The sequence below is a fragment of the Bombina bombina genome, chromosome 1 (genome assembly GCF_027579735.1).
Source record: "Bombina bombina isolate aBomBom1 chromosome 1, aBomBom1.pri, whole genome shotgun sequence".
Taxonomy (NCBI): domain Eukaryota; kingdom Metazoa; phylum Chordata; class Amphibia; order Anura; family Bombinatoridae; genus Bombina; species Bombina bombina.
Window position 1 is genome coordinate 337,439,903 of NC_069499.1, and position 18,554 is coordinate 337,458,456.

The window sequence follows — 18,554 nt, forward strand, 5'->3', positions numbered from 1 at the left end:
TTGGCTTTATCAGATACAACTACAAAATAATCCATAGTAAATTTATGGCAGTTGTTAGCCTTGTTGTCTGTGGGCTAAGGCCCAGAATAGCCCTTCAAACAAGCAAATGGATGGTGGAGTTTGGCTACTGATCAATTATTGCAGTAAAAAGGGCATTCATTTGTTTTATAACATTTAGATGTGACTGATATTTCTGTTTTGCTATAGAATAACATATCTTGTAATTACAAGGTGTTTACTGTCCCTTTTAAAAGGGACAAGAAAGTCAAAACCTAGGCTGTTTATATAAAAGAAACTTGCTCCATTGTTATAGAACTTCTAGTAGGGCAGAAATTCCATGAACTGACTTGTTATAAAGGTGTCACGTTTAAAGCCACTGAGCTCCTCAGTACCACAAATTGTACTGCCAAGATTTGTATGGAGATTTCATGGCTATGTGCTGAAACATTTGAACTCAATAATTAGTAGAGTTTTCTGTATACTTTTGGCCATATAGTGTGTGTGTATATATGTATATGTGTGTATATATAAACGTCCCAAAATGGACTAGCACTCTCACCTTATACAGGGTGTCAAGAATTGTGGATTCAATTCAATTGCAACAAAAATATCCGCACTCACTGGGCTTATATGGAAAAAACTTTATAGAAGTGACGTTTTGGGGTACATATATATATTGGGATGTATAATTAGCCAGTTTGGGGCAGTTATACATTTCACAATTAGCATAAATTATGTTTACAGGGCCATTTTAGTTAAAAAAAAAAAAAAATTACATGCTCTAATCCTTCAGAACATGTAATTTTCCAACTATCGACCCTGCTTTACTGTGTAAATGCGCAACTGTTTACCAGCAGTGCACCGCGGGTCATGAGCGGAACATCAACTGTATATTTAACCCTTTTTGTGGGGGTTCAATACACAGTAGAACACATGCACAGGATCGCATTATGGGGGACTGCTTATGATGCTAGGTACGCGTCAGTCGGATTTCCCATTAATTAAAAGGAGGAAGGTGCAGGACTCCAAAAAAGGTAGGTTGTTCCATGCCGTCCTAATGGCATTAAAGCCCAGCACTGTTAGGACATCATGGAACTTCCTAACGGCATTAAGTGGTTAAACAGTGCTCCTTTAGGGAAAAAATGTTGAGCATAAAGAGAAATATATTGTTTTAAAGTGCAAACAACCTTTGCAAAATGAGCACTTAGAAAGTATCAGTGTAGCCATTGCCTATAGTGACATAAGGACATGCTGAAAACTTTTGTATTCTGTGCCTTTTGAGCATGGGCAAGAAACTCGCTTCCTGTTTCTTTAGTATTCACAGAAAATTAAGCCAGCTGAAGTTGCTCTACAATATTTTATATCAAGCTATATATGCCCTACTGTAGAGACCAAAAACCCACTTGTGGGTCTGTGACAGGAAGTAATGGGCACCGTACAAATTATGTTTAAAAAATAAAATAAAAGGTAAAAGGTACCCCAAATGGCAGCAAATAGTGAGAGGGGGGAGGGTTAGAGAGATGGTTGGGTGGTAAGGGGCGATCCTACACTGCAGAAAATATATAATTTAAAAAAATAAAAACCTTTTATTTTTTATACTGGCAGACTTTCTGCCAGTACTAAAGATGGGGGTGACAATAGTGACAAGGGGGAGGGAAGAGAGCTGTTTGAGAGGGGTCAGGGAGGGTTCAGGGGGTGGGATGTGTCAGGTGGGAGGCTGATCTCTACACTAAAGCTCATATTAACCCTTTAAGCTCCCTACAAGCTACCTAATTAACCCCTTCATTGCTGGGCATAAGTGTGGCGCGCAGCTGCGTTTAGTGGCCTTCTAATTACCAAAAAGCAATGCCAAAGCCATATATGTCTGCTATTTCTGAACAAAGAACATCCCAAAGAAGCACTTACAACCATGTGTGCCATAATTGCACAAGCTGTTTGTAAATAATTTCAGTGATAAACCTAAAGTTTGTGAAAAAGTGAAGATTTTTCCTATTTGTTCGCATTTCGCGGTGAAATGGTGGCATAAAATATACCAAAATGGGCCTAGATCAATACTTTGGGTTGTTTACTAAAAAAATATATATACATGTCAAGGAAAATTCAGGGATTCCTGACAGATATCAGTGTTAAACCAAAATATATTAGGGTATATAGAGGATTTGGGGCTTAAAGCCAAGTGTAGAATTATTCACTAATTATATAAAAAATAGAAAGTTTAAAAATTAACACTTTATTAGAAAAATAAACAACAACAATCTAAAGTTGGGTAAAATGAAAGGGAATGTCACATCCAATCATTGTATGTAAACCCAACACTAATTTAAAAACAAGAAAGAACAGGAGCCTGGTGGCTACTGGGGAGTGTGTATGGTGATTACGTGTATATAAAATTATAGGGTTAATATTGCTTATCAAGTATTCAATACAAGCTTTCCTATGCGCTCAAAGGCGTCGCCCTGCCTGCAAACTTCGTGGGAGTTACCCAGTCAGCCGATTTCTGGCTAAAAACCCTATATAAGTATCAACAACACAACTCACACACACACCAAAATACCCATTCATTATATATATCGTTATAATTACGGACCATAATCATCTATAAACCTTAATTTCTAATTTTGTTTTGTTTTATTTATTTATTATTTTATGAGACAATTAATGAGTATTTTTATTCCATTTGTGTATTTTTGCATCTTAAAAGGTTGTTGACTGTAATAAATTTGTATTATACTTTCTTTTTCTCCTCTTGCAATAACATGGATAATATTGTAGTAATCCCCTTATGCCTCCAATGATGTTGATATGACCAATAAGCTGGAACATGCGGTTAACACTTCCGCAAACATATCATAGTTACCATAACAACTGAGCGTATATAAGCCGTCTTTCGGCTTGGCCAGCCCTAATACCCTGACGAAGTCGCGTTTCTTAGTGATGAAACGCGTCAGTAGGCGGGGCTAATGGGGCAACATGTGTGAAAATTGTTTGGTGCAATACACACATTGTTAATATTGATACCTAATATCTTTAATAGAAACTAAGTTGCTAATGTCCAAACAGATGGTTTTACTGCGTCTGATGTGATACATAGGAAACTGTGATAACAGCATATGAGTAAAATAACAGCTTGATAAGCATTGGGTTTTTGACTAATGTTAACGTCTGTTGGTGTAATAGACACAGTGATTTAGAAAAATATCCCTATTAGAAGAAACAGTTGCAGCTAGTTTCTAGTATAATTGGACATGATTGTGGTCTGCAATTATAACAATATATAACGAATGGGTATTTTAGTGTGTGTGTTTGAGTTGTGTTGTTGATTCTTATATAGGGTTTTTAGCCAGAAATCGGAGTACGTCTTTGAGCGCATAGGAACGCTTGTATTGAATACTTGATAAGCCATATTAAAGGGATGCTAAACCCACATTTTTTCTTTCATGATTTAGATAGAACATGTGATTTTAGTCAACTTTCTAATTTATTCCTATTATCAAATTTTCTTCATTCTCTTGCTATATTTATTTGAAACAGCATAAATATAAACTTAAGAGCCAGCCCATTTTTGGTTCAGCACCTGGGTAGCGCTTGCTGATTGGTTTGCTACATTTAGCCACCAATCAGCAGGAGCTACCCAGGTGCTGAACCAAAAATGGGCCGGCTCTTAAGTTTAGATTCCTGCTTTTTCAAATAAAGATATCAAGGGAGCAAAGGAAAATTGATAATAGGAGTACATTAGAAAGTTGCTTAGAATCACATGTTCTATCTGAATCATGAAAGAGAAAAAAATTGGGTTTAGTAACCCTTTAACCCTATAATTTTATATACACGTAATCACCATACACACTCCCCAGTAGCCACCAGGCCCCTGTTCTTTTTTGTTTTTAAATTAGTGTTGGGTTTACATACAATACAAGGATTGGATGTGAATTTCCCGTTATAATGTAACTATCGCTAATTTTGGGAAAAATAATGATTTGGAAATAGCAAAGTGCTACTTGTATTTATGGCCCTATAAGTTGCAAAAAAGAAAAAGAACATGTAAACATTGGTTATTTCTAAACTCAGGACAAAATTTAGAAACTATTTAGCATGGGTGTTTTTTGGTGGTTGTAGATGTGTAACAGATTTTGGGGTCAAAGTTAGAAAAAGTGTGGTTTTTGTTTTCCAATTTTTTCATCGTATTTTATTAAAAAAAAAATATAGTAAATTTATAAGATGATGAAAATAATGGTATCTTTTAGAAAGTCCATTTTATGTTGAGAAAAACGGTATATAATATGTGTGTGTTTAGCTGTAAATTTGCTCTTACTCATTTACTGTACCCAAACACCGCAGAAATTTAATAATAGTTCCTGGTCCCCAACGGTAAGAAAATTTAAAAGTGCTGTCTTCATTAGTAATTAAGGTACACAGGCAAAAAGTTTATATTCAATACTTGGGTACTTGGTTAAAGGGATACTAACCCCTCATTTTTTCTTTCATGATTCAGATAGAGAATGCAATTTTAAGCAACTTTCTAATTTACTCCTATTATCAATTTTTCTTTGTTCTGATGTTATCTTGATTTGAAAAAGCAGTAATAAAAGGTTAGGAGCCGGCCCATTTTTAGTTCAGTACCTTGGTAGAGCTTGCTGAATGGTTTGCTACATTTAGCCACAAATCAGCAAGTGCTACCCATGTGCTGAACAAAAAATGGTCTGGCTCTAAAGCTTACAGTACTGCTTTTTCAAATCAAGATAGCATGAGAACAAAGAAAAATTGATAATAGGAGTAAATTAGAAAGGTGCTTAAAATCTCATGCTCTATCTGAATCATGAAATAAAAAAATTGGGTTTAGTATCCCTTTAAAGGTAATTAAAAAGCAATATTACTTTAGCATTTTAAATGCATATATATGTACCTTTTGCCCCATACCAATCTTGTTGCCTAAACAGTAGCTGATTTGGTATGTGCACACCGTGTACTTGTTTGTGAGTCAGACTTCTTGTACCGGAGTGTACTAACCAATCAGCAGCTAAGTAGCTTCTGAGATCAGCATCTGGCCACATCTGAAACACCCCAATCTCTGTTAATAAATTCTAGATAAAATGCCCCTTTTTTAACACACTTTATATTGCATAGTTTGTAATGGTAGGTTTCAATATAAAAAATGCAAATGCCAACTTTTTTTTTTTTTTATCTTGACTTATTTTCTTTACAGGTCCTAAATAAAGTTTATGGAAGTTATTTGGTGCCTCCTGAGCCTGGTAAGAGCCTTGCCATCTACTATTCTAATTTGACACTCTTTCCTAACACAGTAAGCCATATGTTTTTTTTTTTTTTTACCTGCAGTAGCTTAAACACAATTACTAGAAGCTTCTCTTTACACACATTTATAAACAATGATTCAACATAAGTGAAAATGTCATTTCAAACCTCTTTGGGAGGTCCAATAGTTTATAGGAATATTGATGGCAAAACATATCTTACACATGGAAAAGCTGTAAATCTTTTACAAATGGTTTTGCATGGAATGATTACTTTAATTAGTTTATAACTTGCACTCTGCACAAAGCTTGAGTTTCGAGTCTCTAAGAGGGTTCTTTACCAGTTCCTTACTGAACCAGTTGCCTATATTCATACAAATTAGTTAGCTAAAGAAACTAACCAAAAAAAGATACGTAATAAGCACTCAAAGGACCCCTTAAAGTGTAGAGTTTGACAAAAAAAGGCACACAATTTAAAACTCAAATCTTTATTAGAACTTTTTTAAAATATGGGTACATTAAAACAAAAATGCTGGCACTAGTTTCCAGTTACAGAACTAGATATGGTAAATCTGAATTCATATATTAGATATAGTAGGGTATCAAATGGCACAAGTGTGAGCTATTGGCACAATTATAATTCACTAAATTGCACTGATAAGGGTCAAAATGTTAAGAGATAAGCTGTCACACTATCTCATAATTAACAGATTTGGCTAGTAATTGGTAGATTTAGAAGAGACCTGATATCAGTTGGAGAATGTCTAGTTCCAAATCCATATGGTAGATAAAAAAAAAAAGAGGAGAACCTCTGATTTCTAGCAAATTAAGTTTATAACTAACCCTCTTTGAGTAATATTACTAGTGAAACACATAGGTAGAGAGGTAAAAGTGAGACAGCTATAAACTTAGTATTTATATCATATGAATATTGGACTAGATAAATAAGTTACTTGTAGTCTACAGTAAGCTGAATCATTTAAATACTCTGTTGACAAGTATTCAGATACCTGTGTAAGATATACATAAATCATACAATTCTGTGTTCATTGTAAAGTGCTACACGATAGTGATTTCACTCAGATATCCTTGATAAGAAATATTGTTTGCTATGATTACATCCAAAGGTCTCTAATTCCAGGGATTGTGTATTATTAAATTTGAGCAGCTAGCTTTTCTAAGTAAGCACATAAATAAATTATGGGTTAACCTTATTACCAGTATTGCTTAAAAACTAGTTACGTTTGAGTATAGCAGTTATAAAAGATTAGTCTAACTGTCTAGATAACTTAATTGTTACTGGTAACCGTGGTAAGGTTAAATATCATCATAGAAAAGGCTTATTGTGCCAATATATACAATATCTTATCAGGAGTGGTTTTAATAGATATGACCACCTTAGTTGGATTGTCGTTACAACGTTATAGTGCTAAGATGTAGAAAGTATCGCGTTGATAATAGTTGTATGACTTATGATGTAAAACAGGTAAAAAAAAAAGGTGAGTGTGTAGTGCTTGGTGTTCACTTATTCAGCAATATGTGGTTTCTATTCCCAATTTTTAACCCAAGTTGAATTGGACTGTCTAAATTCAAAGGATACATGCGGTGCAGGTATTTTGGTATTTAGATAAAAAATAGCTGATTAAAGTCTCAATGAGATTCTTTCATCAGTATATTTGTATATATACAATTCTATGCTGCTTGCCCGCAATGCTTGTGAAATTAGTTAAACATCCAGAGGATACTAAAAATAACCAGGTTGCATTGATATCCTTATAGTCTCAATTTGAATATAAATCGCTGCCCTTTAGACATGCATTAAATATCCCAATTACTGAAGCGCTACCCGTGCAAACAATTATTATTATTGTATTTAAAGAGCTAAATGTAAGCCCAATACTGTCCTCTTATATATAAAACAATTAATTACTGTTTGCTTTCCCTGTGGGTTAGACAATTGTTTTATATATAAGAGGACAGTATTGGGCTTACATTTAGCTCTTTAAATACAATAATAATAATATTTGTTTGCACGGGTAGCGCTTCAGTAATTGGGATATTTAATGCATGTCTAAAGGGCAGGGATTTATATTCAAATTGAGACTATGAGGATATCAATGCAACCTGGTTATTTTTAGTATCCTCTGGATACATACAAATATACTGATGAAAGAATCTCATTGAAACTTTAATCACCTATTTGTTATCTAATACCAAAATACCTGCACCGCATGTATCCTTTGAATTTAGACAGTCCAATTCAACTTGGGTCAAAAATTGGGAATAGAAACCACATATTGCTGAATAAGTGAACACCAAGCACTACACACTCACCTTTCTTTACCTGTTTTACATCATAAGTCATACAACTAGTATCAACGCGATACTTTCTACATCTTAGCACTATATCGTTGTAACGATAATCCACTAAGGTGGTCATATCTATTAAAACCACTCCTGATAAGATATTGTATATATTGGCACAATAAGCCTTTTCTATGATGATATTTAAACTTACCACGGTTACCAGTAACAATTAAGTTATCTAGACAGTTAGACTAATCTTTTATAACTGCTATACTCAAACGTAACTAGTTTTTAAGCAATACTGGTAAGAAGGTTAACCCATAATTTATTTATGTGCTTACTTAGAAAAGCTAACTGCTCAAATTTAATAATACACAATCCCTGGAATTAGGGACCTTTGGATGTAATCATAGCAATCAACAATATTTCTTATCAAGGATATCTGAGTGAAATCACTATCGTGTAGCACTTTACAATGAACACAGAATTGTATGATTTATGTATATCTTACACAGGTATCTGAATACTTGTCAACAGAGTATTTAAATGATTCAGCTTACTGTAGACTACAAGTAACTTATTTATCTAGTCCAATATTCATATGATATAAATACTAAGTTTATAGCTGTCTCACTTTTACCTCTCTACCTATGTGTTTTCACTAGTAATATTACTCAAAGAGGGTTAGTTATAAACTTAATTTGCTAGAAATCAGAGGTTCTCCTCTTTTTTTTTTTTATTTTTTTTTTTATTATCTACCATATCGATTTGGAACTAGACATTCTCCAACAGATATCAGGTCTCTTCTAAATCTACCAATTACTAGCCATATCTGTTAATTATGAGATAGTGTGACAGCTTATCTCTTAACATTTTGACCCTTATCAGTGCAATTTAGTGAATTAGAATTGTGCCAATAGCTCACACTTGTGCCATTTGATACCCTACTATATCTAATATATGAATTCAGATTTACCATATCTAGTTCTGTAACTGGAAACTAGTGCCAGCATTTTAGTTTTAACGTACCCATATTTTAAAAAAGTTCTAATAAAGATTTGAGTTTTAAATTGTGTGCCTTTTTTTTTTTTTGTCAAACTCTGTCCTTTGAGTGCTTATTACGTATCTTTTTTTGGTTAGTTTTTTTAGCTAACTAATTTGTTTGAATATTGTTTCTGATACATAGCACCATACCACATTTAATTGTTGAAATACAAGGCCTGGTGATAGTCTCTATAATATGCCAGAGTGGGAATTTGTTCAGCTTGCAGAAGTTTATTGCAGTTGTTTGTGCTATTTTTTCCCCTTGATGGTCTTGAAATGATATATATAATTATACTTATTGTATTACTTCCATGTCCCTTTAGACAGTCACATTTTTATTGTGCAGAACTTAATTAAATGAGGTTCACAATTGTTTTATTTTTTCCCCCTACAGGTTACAATGTTTCCTTACTCTATGACTTGGAGTCCTTACCCCCAAACAGAGAGTCAGTTGTTCACCAAGCTGGCATGCTAAAACGCAATTGCTTTGCCTCTGTATTTGAGAAGTATTTTAAGTTCCAGGAAGAGGGGCGTGATGGAGAAAAGAGAGCAGTGATTCATTACAGAGAGGACGAGACTATGTAAGCTTGTGCTTCTATTTTGTGCTGCCTTCTCTATATCAAATATCTATAACTCAACATGGATTTATTATGTTTGGACACTTTTAGACATGGAATCTGGTGACTATATATATATATATATATATATATATATATATATATATATATATATAATATATATATATATATATAATATATATATATATATATATATATATATATATATATATATATATAAAATATATATATATATATATATATATATATATAAAATATATATATATATATATATATATAATTTTACATCGGATGACTTTGAAATTTGACTTTTTCCTGTGAATGGACTACTAACTTTTTCCCTCAGGGCTAGTAGTTAACTCCTGACTAGTAAACCATAGTGATGTTTTTCCACATGTGTGTATATGTGTGTGTGTATATATATATATATATATATATATATATATATATATATCTAATAGATATATTATATAGATATATATATACACACTTTATTTGTTTGTTTGTTTTAACAGAGCTCTGTTCCTCTTAAATAAAATTGTTGTTTTGTTAAAGGGACATAAAACCCAACATGTTTTTCCAATTTACCTATATTATATACTTTGCTCCATGCATTACTGTTTTGCAGTTATCTGATAAAGGCAATTAGGCACAGATATGTAACAGAATTAGCCTTGAGAAATCAGTAGTGTGCATTTTAAGTGTTTTAAATTATATGTATAAACAAACATTTTTAGATAAAAAGCACAAGGTATTTACTGTCCTTTTTTTTAAACCCTATGTTGCATCCAGTACATGATTGAAAAAGCAAAAAAAACTTCGTTTTCTAATTGCTTTCTGGAGAAAACTATTTTCAAGGCATAACTTAATATTTTTCCAGAATTCTTATGTTAGTACAGAAATAAATGAGGCAAATCTGTAAGAAACTACTGGTCGTGTCCATTAACAGATGATCTTATTATGTATGTATATGCTTTCTGCAGGTATGTGGAAGCCAAGAAGGACCGGGTAACAGTTGTATTTAGCACAGTTTTTAAAGATGATGACGATGTGGTGATAGGCAAAGTGTTTATGCAGGTAAGTGGCTTTAGGTTGAAGGTTGGTTATTTCTGGGACAATAGTGTTGCTGAGCCATTTTCTCTTGTAAGGTGTATCCAGTCCACGGATAATCCATTACTTGTGGGATATTCTCATTCCCAACAGGAAGTTGCAAGAGGACACCCACAGCAGAGCTGCTATATAGCTCCTCCCCTAACTGCCATATCCAGTCATTCTCTTGCAACTCTCAACAAGCATGGAGGTAGTAAGAGAGAGTGGTTAAATATAGTTAGTTTTTTTTTCTTCAATCAAAAGTTTGTTATTTTTAAATGGTACCGGAGTTGTACTATTTTATCCCAGGCAGTAAATAGAAGAAGAATCTGCCTGTGTTTTCTATGATCTTAGCAGGTTGTAACTAAGATTCATTGCTGTTCTCACATATGACTGAGGAGAGAGGTAACTTCAGCGGGAGAATGGCGTGCAGGTTATCCTGCTATGAGGTATGTGCAGTTACAATTTTTTCTAGAGATGTAAATGCTAGAAAAGCTGCTGATACTGGATTAATGTAAGGTAAGCCTGGATACAGTGATTTAATAGCGACTGGTATCATGCTTACTCTCAGAGGTAATACTCTTAAACGTTTTTATATATGCTTTGGTGATAAAACTTTATTGGGGCCTAGTTTTTCCACATGGCTGGCTTAAATTTTGCCTAGAAACAGTTTCCTGAGGCTTTCCACTGTTGTAGCATGAGTGGGAGGGGCCTAATTTAGCACTTTTTTTGCTGAGTTAAAATTACAGACTGAGACATCCAGCATCCCTCAGGAGTCCCCTGAATGCTATAGGACATCTCTAAAGGGCTCAAAGGCTTTCCAAAGTCGTTTATTGGGGAAGGTAGGGCCATAGCAGAGCTGTGGCAGTTTGTTGTGACTGTTAAAAAACGTCTATATCGTTTTTTTGATCCGTTTTTTGAACTAAGGGGTTAATCATCCATTTGCAAGTGGGTGCAATCCTCTGTTAGCTTATTACATACACTGTAAAAATGTTGTTTGATTTACTGCCTTTTTTCACTGTTTTTCAAATTCTGACAATTTGTTTCTCTTAAAGGCACAGTACCGTTTTTTATATTTGCTTGTTAACTTGATTTAAAGTGTTTTCCAAGCTTGCTAGTCTCATTGCTAGTCTGTACAAACATGTCTGACATAGAGGAAACTCCTTGTTCATTATGTTTAAAAGCCATGGTGGGACCCCCTCTTAGAATGTGTACCAAATGTACTGATTTCACTTTAAGCAATAAAGATCATATTATGTCTTTAAAAAATTTATCACCAGAGGAATCTGACGTGGGGGAAGTTATGCCGACTAACTCTCCCCACGTGTCGGATCCTTTGACTCCCGCTAAAGGGACTCACGCTCAAATGGCGCCAAGTACATCTAGGGCGCCCATAGCGTTTACTTTACAAGACATTGTGGCAGTCATGGATAATACACTGTCAGCGCATACTGACGCTTTAAGAACCATGTCTGATACTGCCTCACAATATGCAGAAGCTGAGGAAGGAGCACTTCTGTCTGTGGGTAATGTTTCTGACTCAGGGAAGATGAACACCCTCCGCAGGTTTTAGCTGCTCTGAATGACTGTGATACAATTGCAGTGCCAGAGAAATTGTGTAGACTGGATAAATACTATGCAGTGCCGGTGTGTACTGATGCTTTTCCAATACCTAAAAGGTTTACAGAATTTATTAATAAGGAATGGGATAGACCAGGTGTGCCGTTCTCTCCCCCTCCTATTTTTAGAAAAATGTTTCCAATAGACGCCACCACACGTGACTTATGGCAGACAGTCCCTAAGGTGGAGGGAGCAGTTTCTACTTTAGCAAAGCATACTACTATCCCTGTCGAGGACAGTTGTGCTTTTTTAGATCCAATGGATAAAAAGTTAGAGGGTTACCTTAAGAAAATGTTTATTCAACAAGGTTTTATCCTACAGCCCCTTGCATGCATTGCGCCTGTCACTGCTGCTGCGGGGTTCTGGTTGAGTCTCTGGAAGAGGCTTTACAGGTAGCGACTCCATTGGATGACATACTTGACAAGCTTAGAGCACTTAAGCTAGCCAATTCTTTTGTTTCTGATGCCATTGTTCATTTCGCTAAACTAACGGCTAAGAATTCTGGTTTTGCTATCCAGACGCGCAGGGCGCTATGGCTTAAATCATGGTCAGCTGACGTTACTTCAAAGTCTAAGCTGCTTAACATTCCCTTCAAGGGGCAGACCCTATTCGGGCCTGGTTTGAAGGAAATTATTGCCGATATCACTGGAGGAATAGGTCATGCCCTTCCTCAGGATAGGCCCAAATCAAGGACCAAACAGTCTAATTTTCGTGCCTTTCGAAACTTCAAGGCAACTGCGGCATCAACTTCCTCTAATGCAAAACAAGAGGGAACTTTTGCTCAGTCCAAGACAGTCTGGAGACCTAACCAGACCTGGAACAAAGGTAAGCAGGCCAAAAAGCCTGCTTCTGCCTCTAAGACAGCATGAAGGAACGGCCCCCTATCCGGTAACGGATCTAGTATGGGGCAGACTTTCACTCTTCGCCCAGGCGTGGGCAAGAGATGTCCAGGATCCCTAGGCGTTGGAAATTATATCCCAGGGATATCTTCTGGACTTCAAAGCTTCCCCTCCAAAAGGGAGATTTCACCTTTCACAATTATCTGCAAACCAGATAAAGAGAGAGGCATTCTTACACTGTGTACAAGACCTAGTTATGGGAGTGATCCATCCAGTTCCAAGGGAGGAACAGGGACAGGGATTTTACTCAAATCTGTTTGTGGTTCCCAAAAAAGAGGGAACATTCAGACCAATTTTGGATCTAAAGATCTTAAACATATTCCTCAGAGTTCCATCATTCAAGATGGAGACTATTCGTACCATCCTACCTATGATCCAGGAGGGTCAATATATGACTACAGTGGATTTAAAGGATGCTTATCTTCACATTCCGATACACAAAGATCATCATCGGTTTCTCAGGTTTGCCTTTCTAGACAGGCATTACCAGTTTGTAGCTCTTCCCTTTGGATTAGCTACAGCCCCAAGAATTTTTACGAAGGTTCTGAGGTCGCTTCTGGTGGTCCTAAGGCCGCGGGGCATAGCAGTGGCCCCTTATTTAGACGACATCCTGATTCAGGTGTCAAACTTCCAAATTGCCAAGTCTCATATGGACATAGTACTGGCATTTCTGAGGTCGCATGGGTGGAAAGTGAACGTGGAAAAGAGTTCTCTATCCCCACTCACAAGAGTTTCCTTCCTAGGGACTCTGATAGATTCTGTGGAAATGAAAATTGACGGAGTCCAGGTTATCAAAGCTTCTAAATTCCTGCCGTGTTCTTCATTCCATTCCGCGCCCTTCGGTGGCTCAGTGCATGGAAGTAATCGGCTTAATGGTAGCGGCAATGGACATAGTGCCGTTTGCACGCCTACATCTCTGACCGCTGCAACTCTGCATGCTCAGTCAGTGGAATGGGGATTACACAGATTTGTCCCCTCTACTAAATCTGGATCAAGAGACAAGGGATTCTCTTCTCTGGTGGCTATCTCGGGTCCATCTGTCCAAAGGTATGACCTTTCGCAGACCAGATTGGGCAATTGTAATGACAGATGCCAGCCTTCTAGGTTGGGGTGCAGTCTGGAACTCCCTGAAGGCTCAGGGATCGTGGACTCAGGAGGAGACACTCCTTCCAATAAATATTCTGGAGCTGAGAGCGATATTCAATGCTCTTCAGGCTTGGCCTCAGTTAGCGACAATGAGGTTCATCAGATTTCAGTCGGACAACATCACGACTGTGGCTTACATCAACCATCAAGGGGGAACAAGGAGTTCCCTAGCGATGTTAGAAGTCTCAAAGATAATTCGCTGGGCAGAGATTCACTCTTGCCACCTATCAGCTATCCATATCCCAGGTGTAGAGAACTGGAAGGCGGATTTTCTAAGTCGTCAGACTTTTCATCCGGGGGAGTGGGAACTCCATCCGGAGGTGTTTGCTCAATTGATCCATCGTTGGGGCAAACCAGAACTGGATCTCATGGCGTCTCGCCAGAAAGCCAAGCTTCCTTGTTACGGATCCAGGTCCAGGGATCCCGAGGCGACGCTGATAGATGCTCTAGCAGCGCCTTGGTCTTTCAACCTGGCCTATGTGTTTCCACCGTTTCCTCTACTCCCTCGACTGATTGCCAAGATCAAGCAGGAGAGAGCATCGGTGATTTTAATAGCGCCTGCGTGGCCACGCAGGACCTGGTATGCTGATCTGGTGGACATGTCATCCTTTCCACCTTCGACTCTGCCGTTAAGACAGGACCTTCTACTACAAGGGCCTTTCAACCATCCAAATCTAACTTCTCTGAGACTGACTGCCTTGAGATTGAACGCTTGATTTTATCAAAGCGTGGCTTCTCCGAGTCAGTCATTGATACCTTAATACAGGCATGAAAGCCTGTAACCAGGAAAATTTACCATAAGATATGGCATAAATATCTTTATTGGTGTGAATCCAAGGGTTAGTCATGGAGTAAGGTCAGGATTCCCAGGATATTATCCTTTCTCCAAGAAGGTTTGGAAAAAGGATTGTCAGCTAGTTCCTTAAAGGGACAGATTTCTGCCCTGTCTATTCTATTTGCACAAGTGTCTGGCAGATGTTCCAGATGTTCAGGCATTTTGTCAGGCTTTAGTTAGAATCAAGCCTGTGTTTAAACCTGTTGCTCCTCCATGGAGCTTAAATCTGGTTCTTAAGGTTCTTCAAGGAGTTCCGTTTGAACCTCTTCATTCCATAGATATCAAACTTTTATCTTGGAAAGTTCTTTTTTTGGTAGCTATTTCCTCGGCTCGTAGAGTCTCCGAGTTATCTGCTTTACAATGTGATTCTCCTTATCTGATCTTCCATGCGGATAAGGTATTCCTGCGTACCAAACCTGGGTTTTTACCTAAGGTTGTATCTAACAAGAATATCAATCAAGAGATTGTTGTTCCATCTTTGTGTCCTAATCCTTCTTCAAAGAAGGAACGTCTATTACACAATCTGGACGTGGTTCGTGCTTTTAAAGTTTTACTTACAAGCTACTAAAGATTTTCGTCAAACATCTGCTTTGTTTGTTGTCTACTCTGGACAGAGGAGAGGTCAAAAGGCTTCGGCCACCTCTCTTTCTTTTTGGCTAAGAAGCATAATCCGCTTAGCCTATGAGACTGCTGGCCAGCAGCCTCCTGAAAGGATTACAGCTCATTCTACTAGAGCTGTGGCTTCCACTTGGGCCTTTAAAGATGAGGCTTCTGTTGAACAGATTTGCAAGGCGGCGACTTGGTCTTCGCTTCATACTTTTTCAAAATTCTACAAATTTGATACTTTTGCTTCTTCGGAGGCTATTTTTGGGAGAAAGGTTTTACAGGCAGTGGTACCTTCCGTTTAAGTACCTGCCTTGTCCCTCCCTTCATCCGTGTACTTTAGCTTTGGTATTGGTATCCCACAAGTAATGGATGATCCGTGGACTGGATACACCTTACAAGAGAAAACATAATTTATGCTTACCTGATAAATTTATTTCTCTTGTGGTGTATCCAGTCCACGGCCCGTCCTGTCATTTTAAGGCAGGTAATTTTTAAATTTAAACTACAGTCACCACTGCACCCTATGGTTTCTCCTTACTAAGCTTTTTTTCGGTCGAATGACTGGATATGGCAGTTAGGGGAGGAGCTATATAACAGCTCTGCTGTGGGTGATCCTCTTGCAACTTCCTGTTGGGAATGAGAATACCCCACAAGTAATGGATGATCCGTGGACTGGATACACCACAAGAGAAATAAATTTATCAGGTAAGCATAAATTATGTTTTCACACCCCTGTGCTAGAGGTGCTTTGAGTTGTTTGGCTCGAATTGCATTTACATATAGTGGATATAAAAAGTCTACACAGCCCTGTTAAAATGTCAGGTTTCTGTGATGTAAAAAAATTAGACAAAGATAATTCATTTCAGAACTTTTTCCACCTTTAATGTGACCTATAAACTACACAACTCCATTGAAAAACAAACTGAAATCTTTAAGGTGGAGGGAAGTAAACAAAAAATAACTAAAATAATGTGGTTGCATAACTGGGGATATAGCTGTGTTCAGAATTAAGCAATCACATTCAAAACCATGTTAAATAAGAGTCATCACACACCTGCCATAATTTAAAGTGCCTCTGATTAACCCTGAATAAAGTTCAGTTCTAGTAGGTCTTTCCTGACATTTTCTTAGTCGCGTTAGAGAGCTTCCAAAGCATCAGAGGGATCTCATTGTTAAAAGGTATCTGTCAGGAGAAGGGTACAAAAGAATTTCCAAGGCATTAGATATACCATGGAACACAGTGAAGACAGTCATCATCAAGTGGAGAACATATGGCACAACAATGACATTACCAAGAACTGGATGTCCCTCCAAAATTGATGAAAAGACAAGAAGAAAACTGGTCTGGGAGGCTACCAAGAGGCCTGCAGCAAAAATAAAGGAGCTGCAGGAATATCTGGCAAGTACTGGCTGTGTGGTACATGTGACAACAATCTCCCGTATTCTTCAAATGTTTGGGCTTTGGGGTAGACGGCAAGACTTATGAAGAAAAACATCCAAGCCCAGTTAAATTTAGCAAAAACACATCTGAAGTCTCCCAAATGCATGTGAGAAAAGGTGTTATGGTCTGATGAAACCAAGGTTGATCTTTTTGGCAATAATTCCAAAAGATATGTTTGGCGCAAAAACAACACTGCATATCACCAAAAGAACACCATACCCACAGTGAAGCATGGTGGTGGCAGCATCATGCTTTGGGCTGTTTTTCTTCAGCTGGAACTGGGGCCTTATTCAAGGTAGAGGGAATTATGAACAGTTCCAAATTCCAGTCAATATTGGCACAAAACCTTCAGGCTTCTGCTAGAAAGCTGAACATGAAGAGGCACTTCATCTTTCAGCATGACAACGACCCAAAGCATACATCCAAATCAACAAAGGAATGGTTTCACCAGAAGAAGATTAAAGTTTTGGAATGGCCCAGCCAGAGCCCAGAGCCTCAAGATGTGCCATGCTGATAGTCTCCTACCCCAAAAGACTGAGTGATGTAATAAAATCAAAAGTTGCTTCAACAAAGTATTAGTTGAAGGGTGAGCACACTTATGCAACCATATTTTTTTTTTTTTACTTCCCTTCACCTAAAAGATTTCAGTTTGTTTTTCAATTTTCAGTTGTACAGTTTATAGGTCACATTAAAGTTGGAAAAAGTTCTGAAATGATTTATCTTTGTCTCATGGGTGTGTAGACTTTTTATATCGTAATGTGAGAAAATGCTGCCATATGAAATGCAAAAAAAAAGTTTGTGTCATTTTCTATGGGGTACATAGTAAAAAGCAGCACATGAGTCCTTATGTCATAAATATTTCAGACCCACATATAGCATGAGTTTGCCTTCCCTAAACAGCAACATTCAGTAATTTATAGGGTTGCAACTAACTATTATTTTCATAATCAATTAGTTGGCCGATTTATTTATTTTCAATTAATCGGATTTAAAAAAAAAACAATTTTTAGATTATTTAAAGGGACAGTCTACACCAAAATTTGTATTGTTTAAAAAGATAATCCCTTTATTATCCATTCTCCTGTTTTGCATAACCAATACTGTTACATAATAAGCTTTCTCTTGTAAGGTGTATCCAGTCCACGGATCATCCATTACTTGTGGGAAGTTGCAAGAGGATCACCCACAGCAGAGCTGCTATATAGCTCCTCCCCTAACTGCCATATCCAGTCATTCTCTTGCAACTCTCAACAAGCATGGAGGTAGTAAGAGGAAAGTGGTGAAATGTAGCTGTTATCTTGCTTCAATCAAAAGTTTATTTTTAAATGGTACCGGAGTTGTACTATTTTGTCCCAGGCAGAAAAATAGAAGAATCTGCCTGTGATTTATATGATCTTAGCAGGTTGTAACTAAGATCCATTGCTGTTCTCACACATGACTGAAGAGAGAGGTAACTTCAGCGGGGGAATGGCGTGCAGGTTATCCTGCTATGAGGTATGTGCAGTTACAATTTTTTCTAGAAGATGTGAATGCTAGAAAATGCTGCTGATAACAAAATTATGTAAGGTAAGCCTGAATACAGTGATTTAATAGCGACTGGTATCATGCTTACTTTCTGAGGTAATACTCTTTTATATTTACAATATAAAACGTTTGCTGGCATGTTTAAACGTTTTTATATATACTTTGGTGATAAAACTTTATTGGGGCCTAGTTTTTTCCACATGGCTGGCTTAAATTTGC

At 37.0% G+C, this 18,554-nt stretch overlaps 1 protein-coding gene across 1 annotated transcript in view; it reads left to right on the forward strand.

Moving 5' to 3' along the window:
* The window catches only part of ARPC2 (actin related protein 2/3 complex subunit 2), an 80,343-nt gene that overhangs the window by 24,794 nt on the left and 36,995 nt on the right, over window positions 1-18,554 (forward strand). The window contains exons 4-6 of the mRNA XM_053698121.1: window positions 5,201-5,246; window positions 8,992-9,178; window positions 10,159-10,252. Coding sequence (XP_053554096.1) covers window positions 5,201-5,246; window positions 8,992-9,178; window positions 10,159-10,252 — 327 coding nt within the window. The remainder of the gene's footprint in view (window positions 1-5,200; window positions 5,247-8,991; window positions 9,179-10,158; window positions 10,253-18,554) is intronic.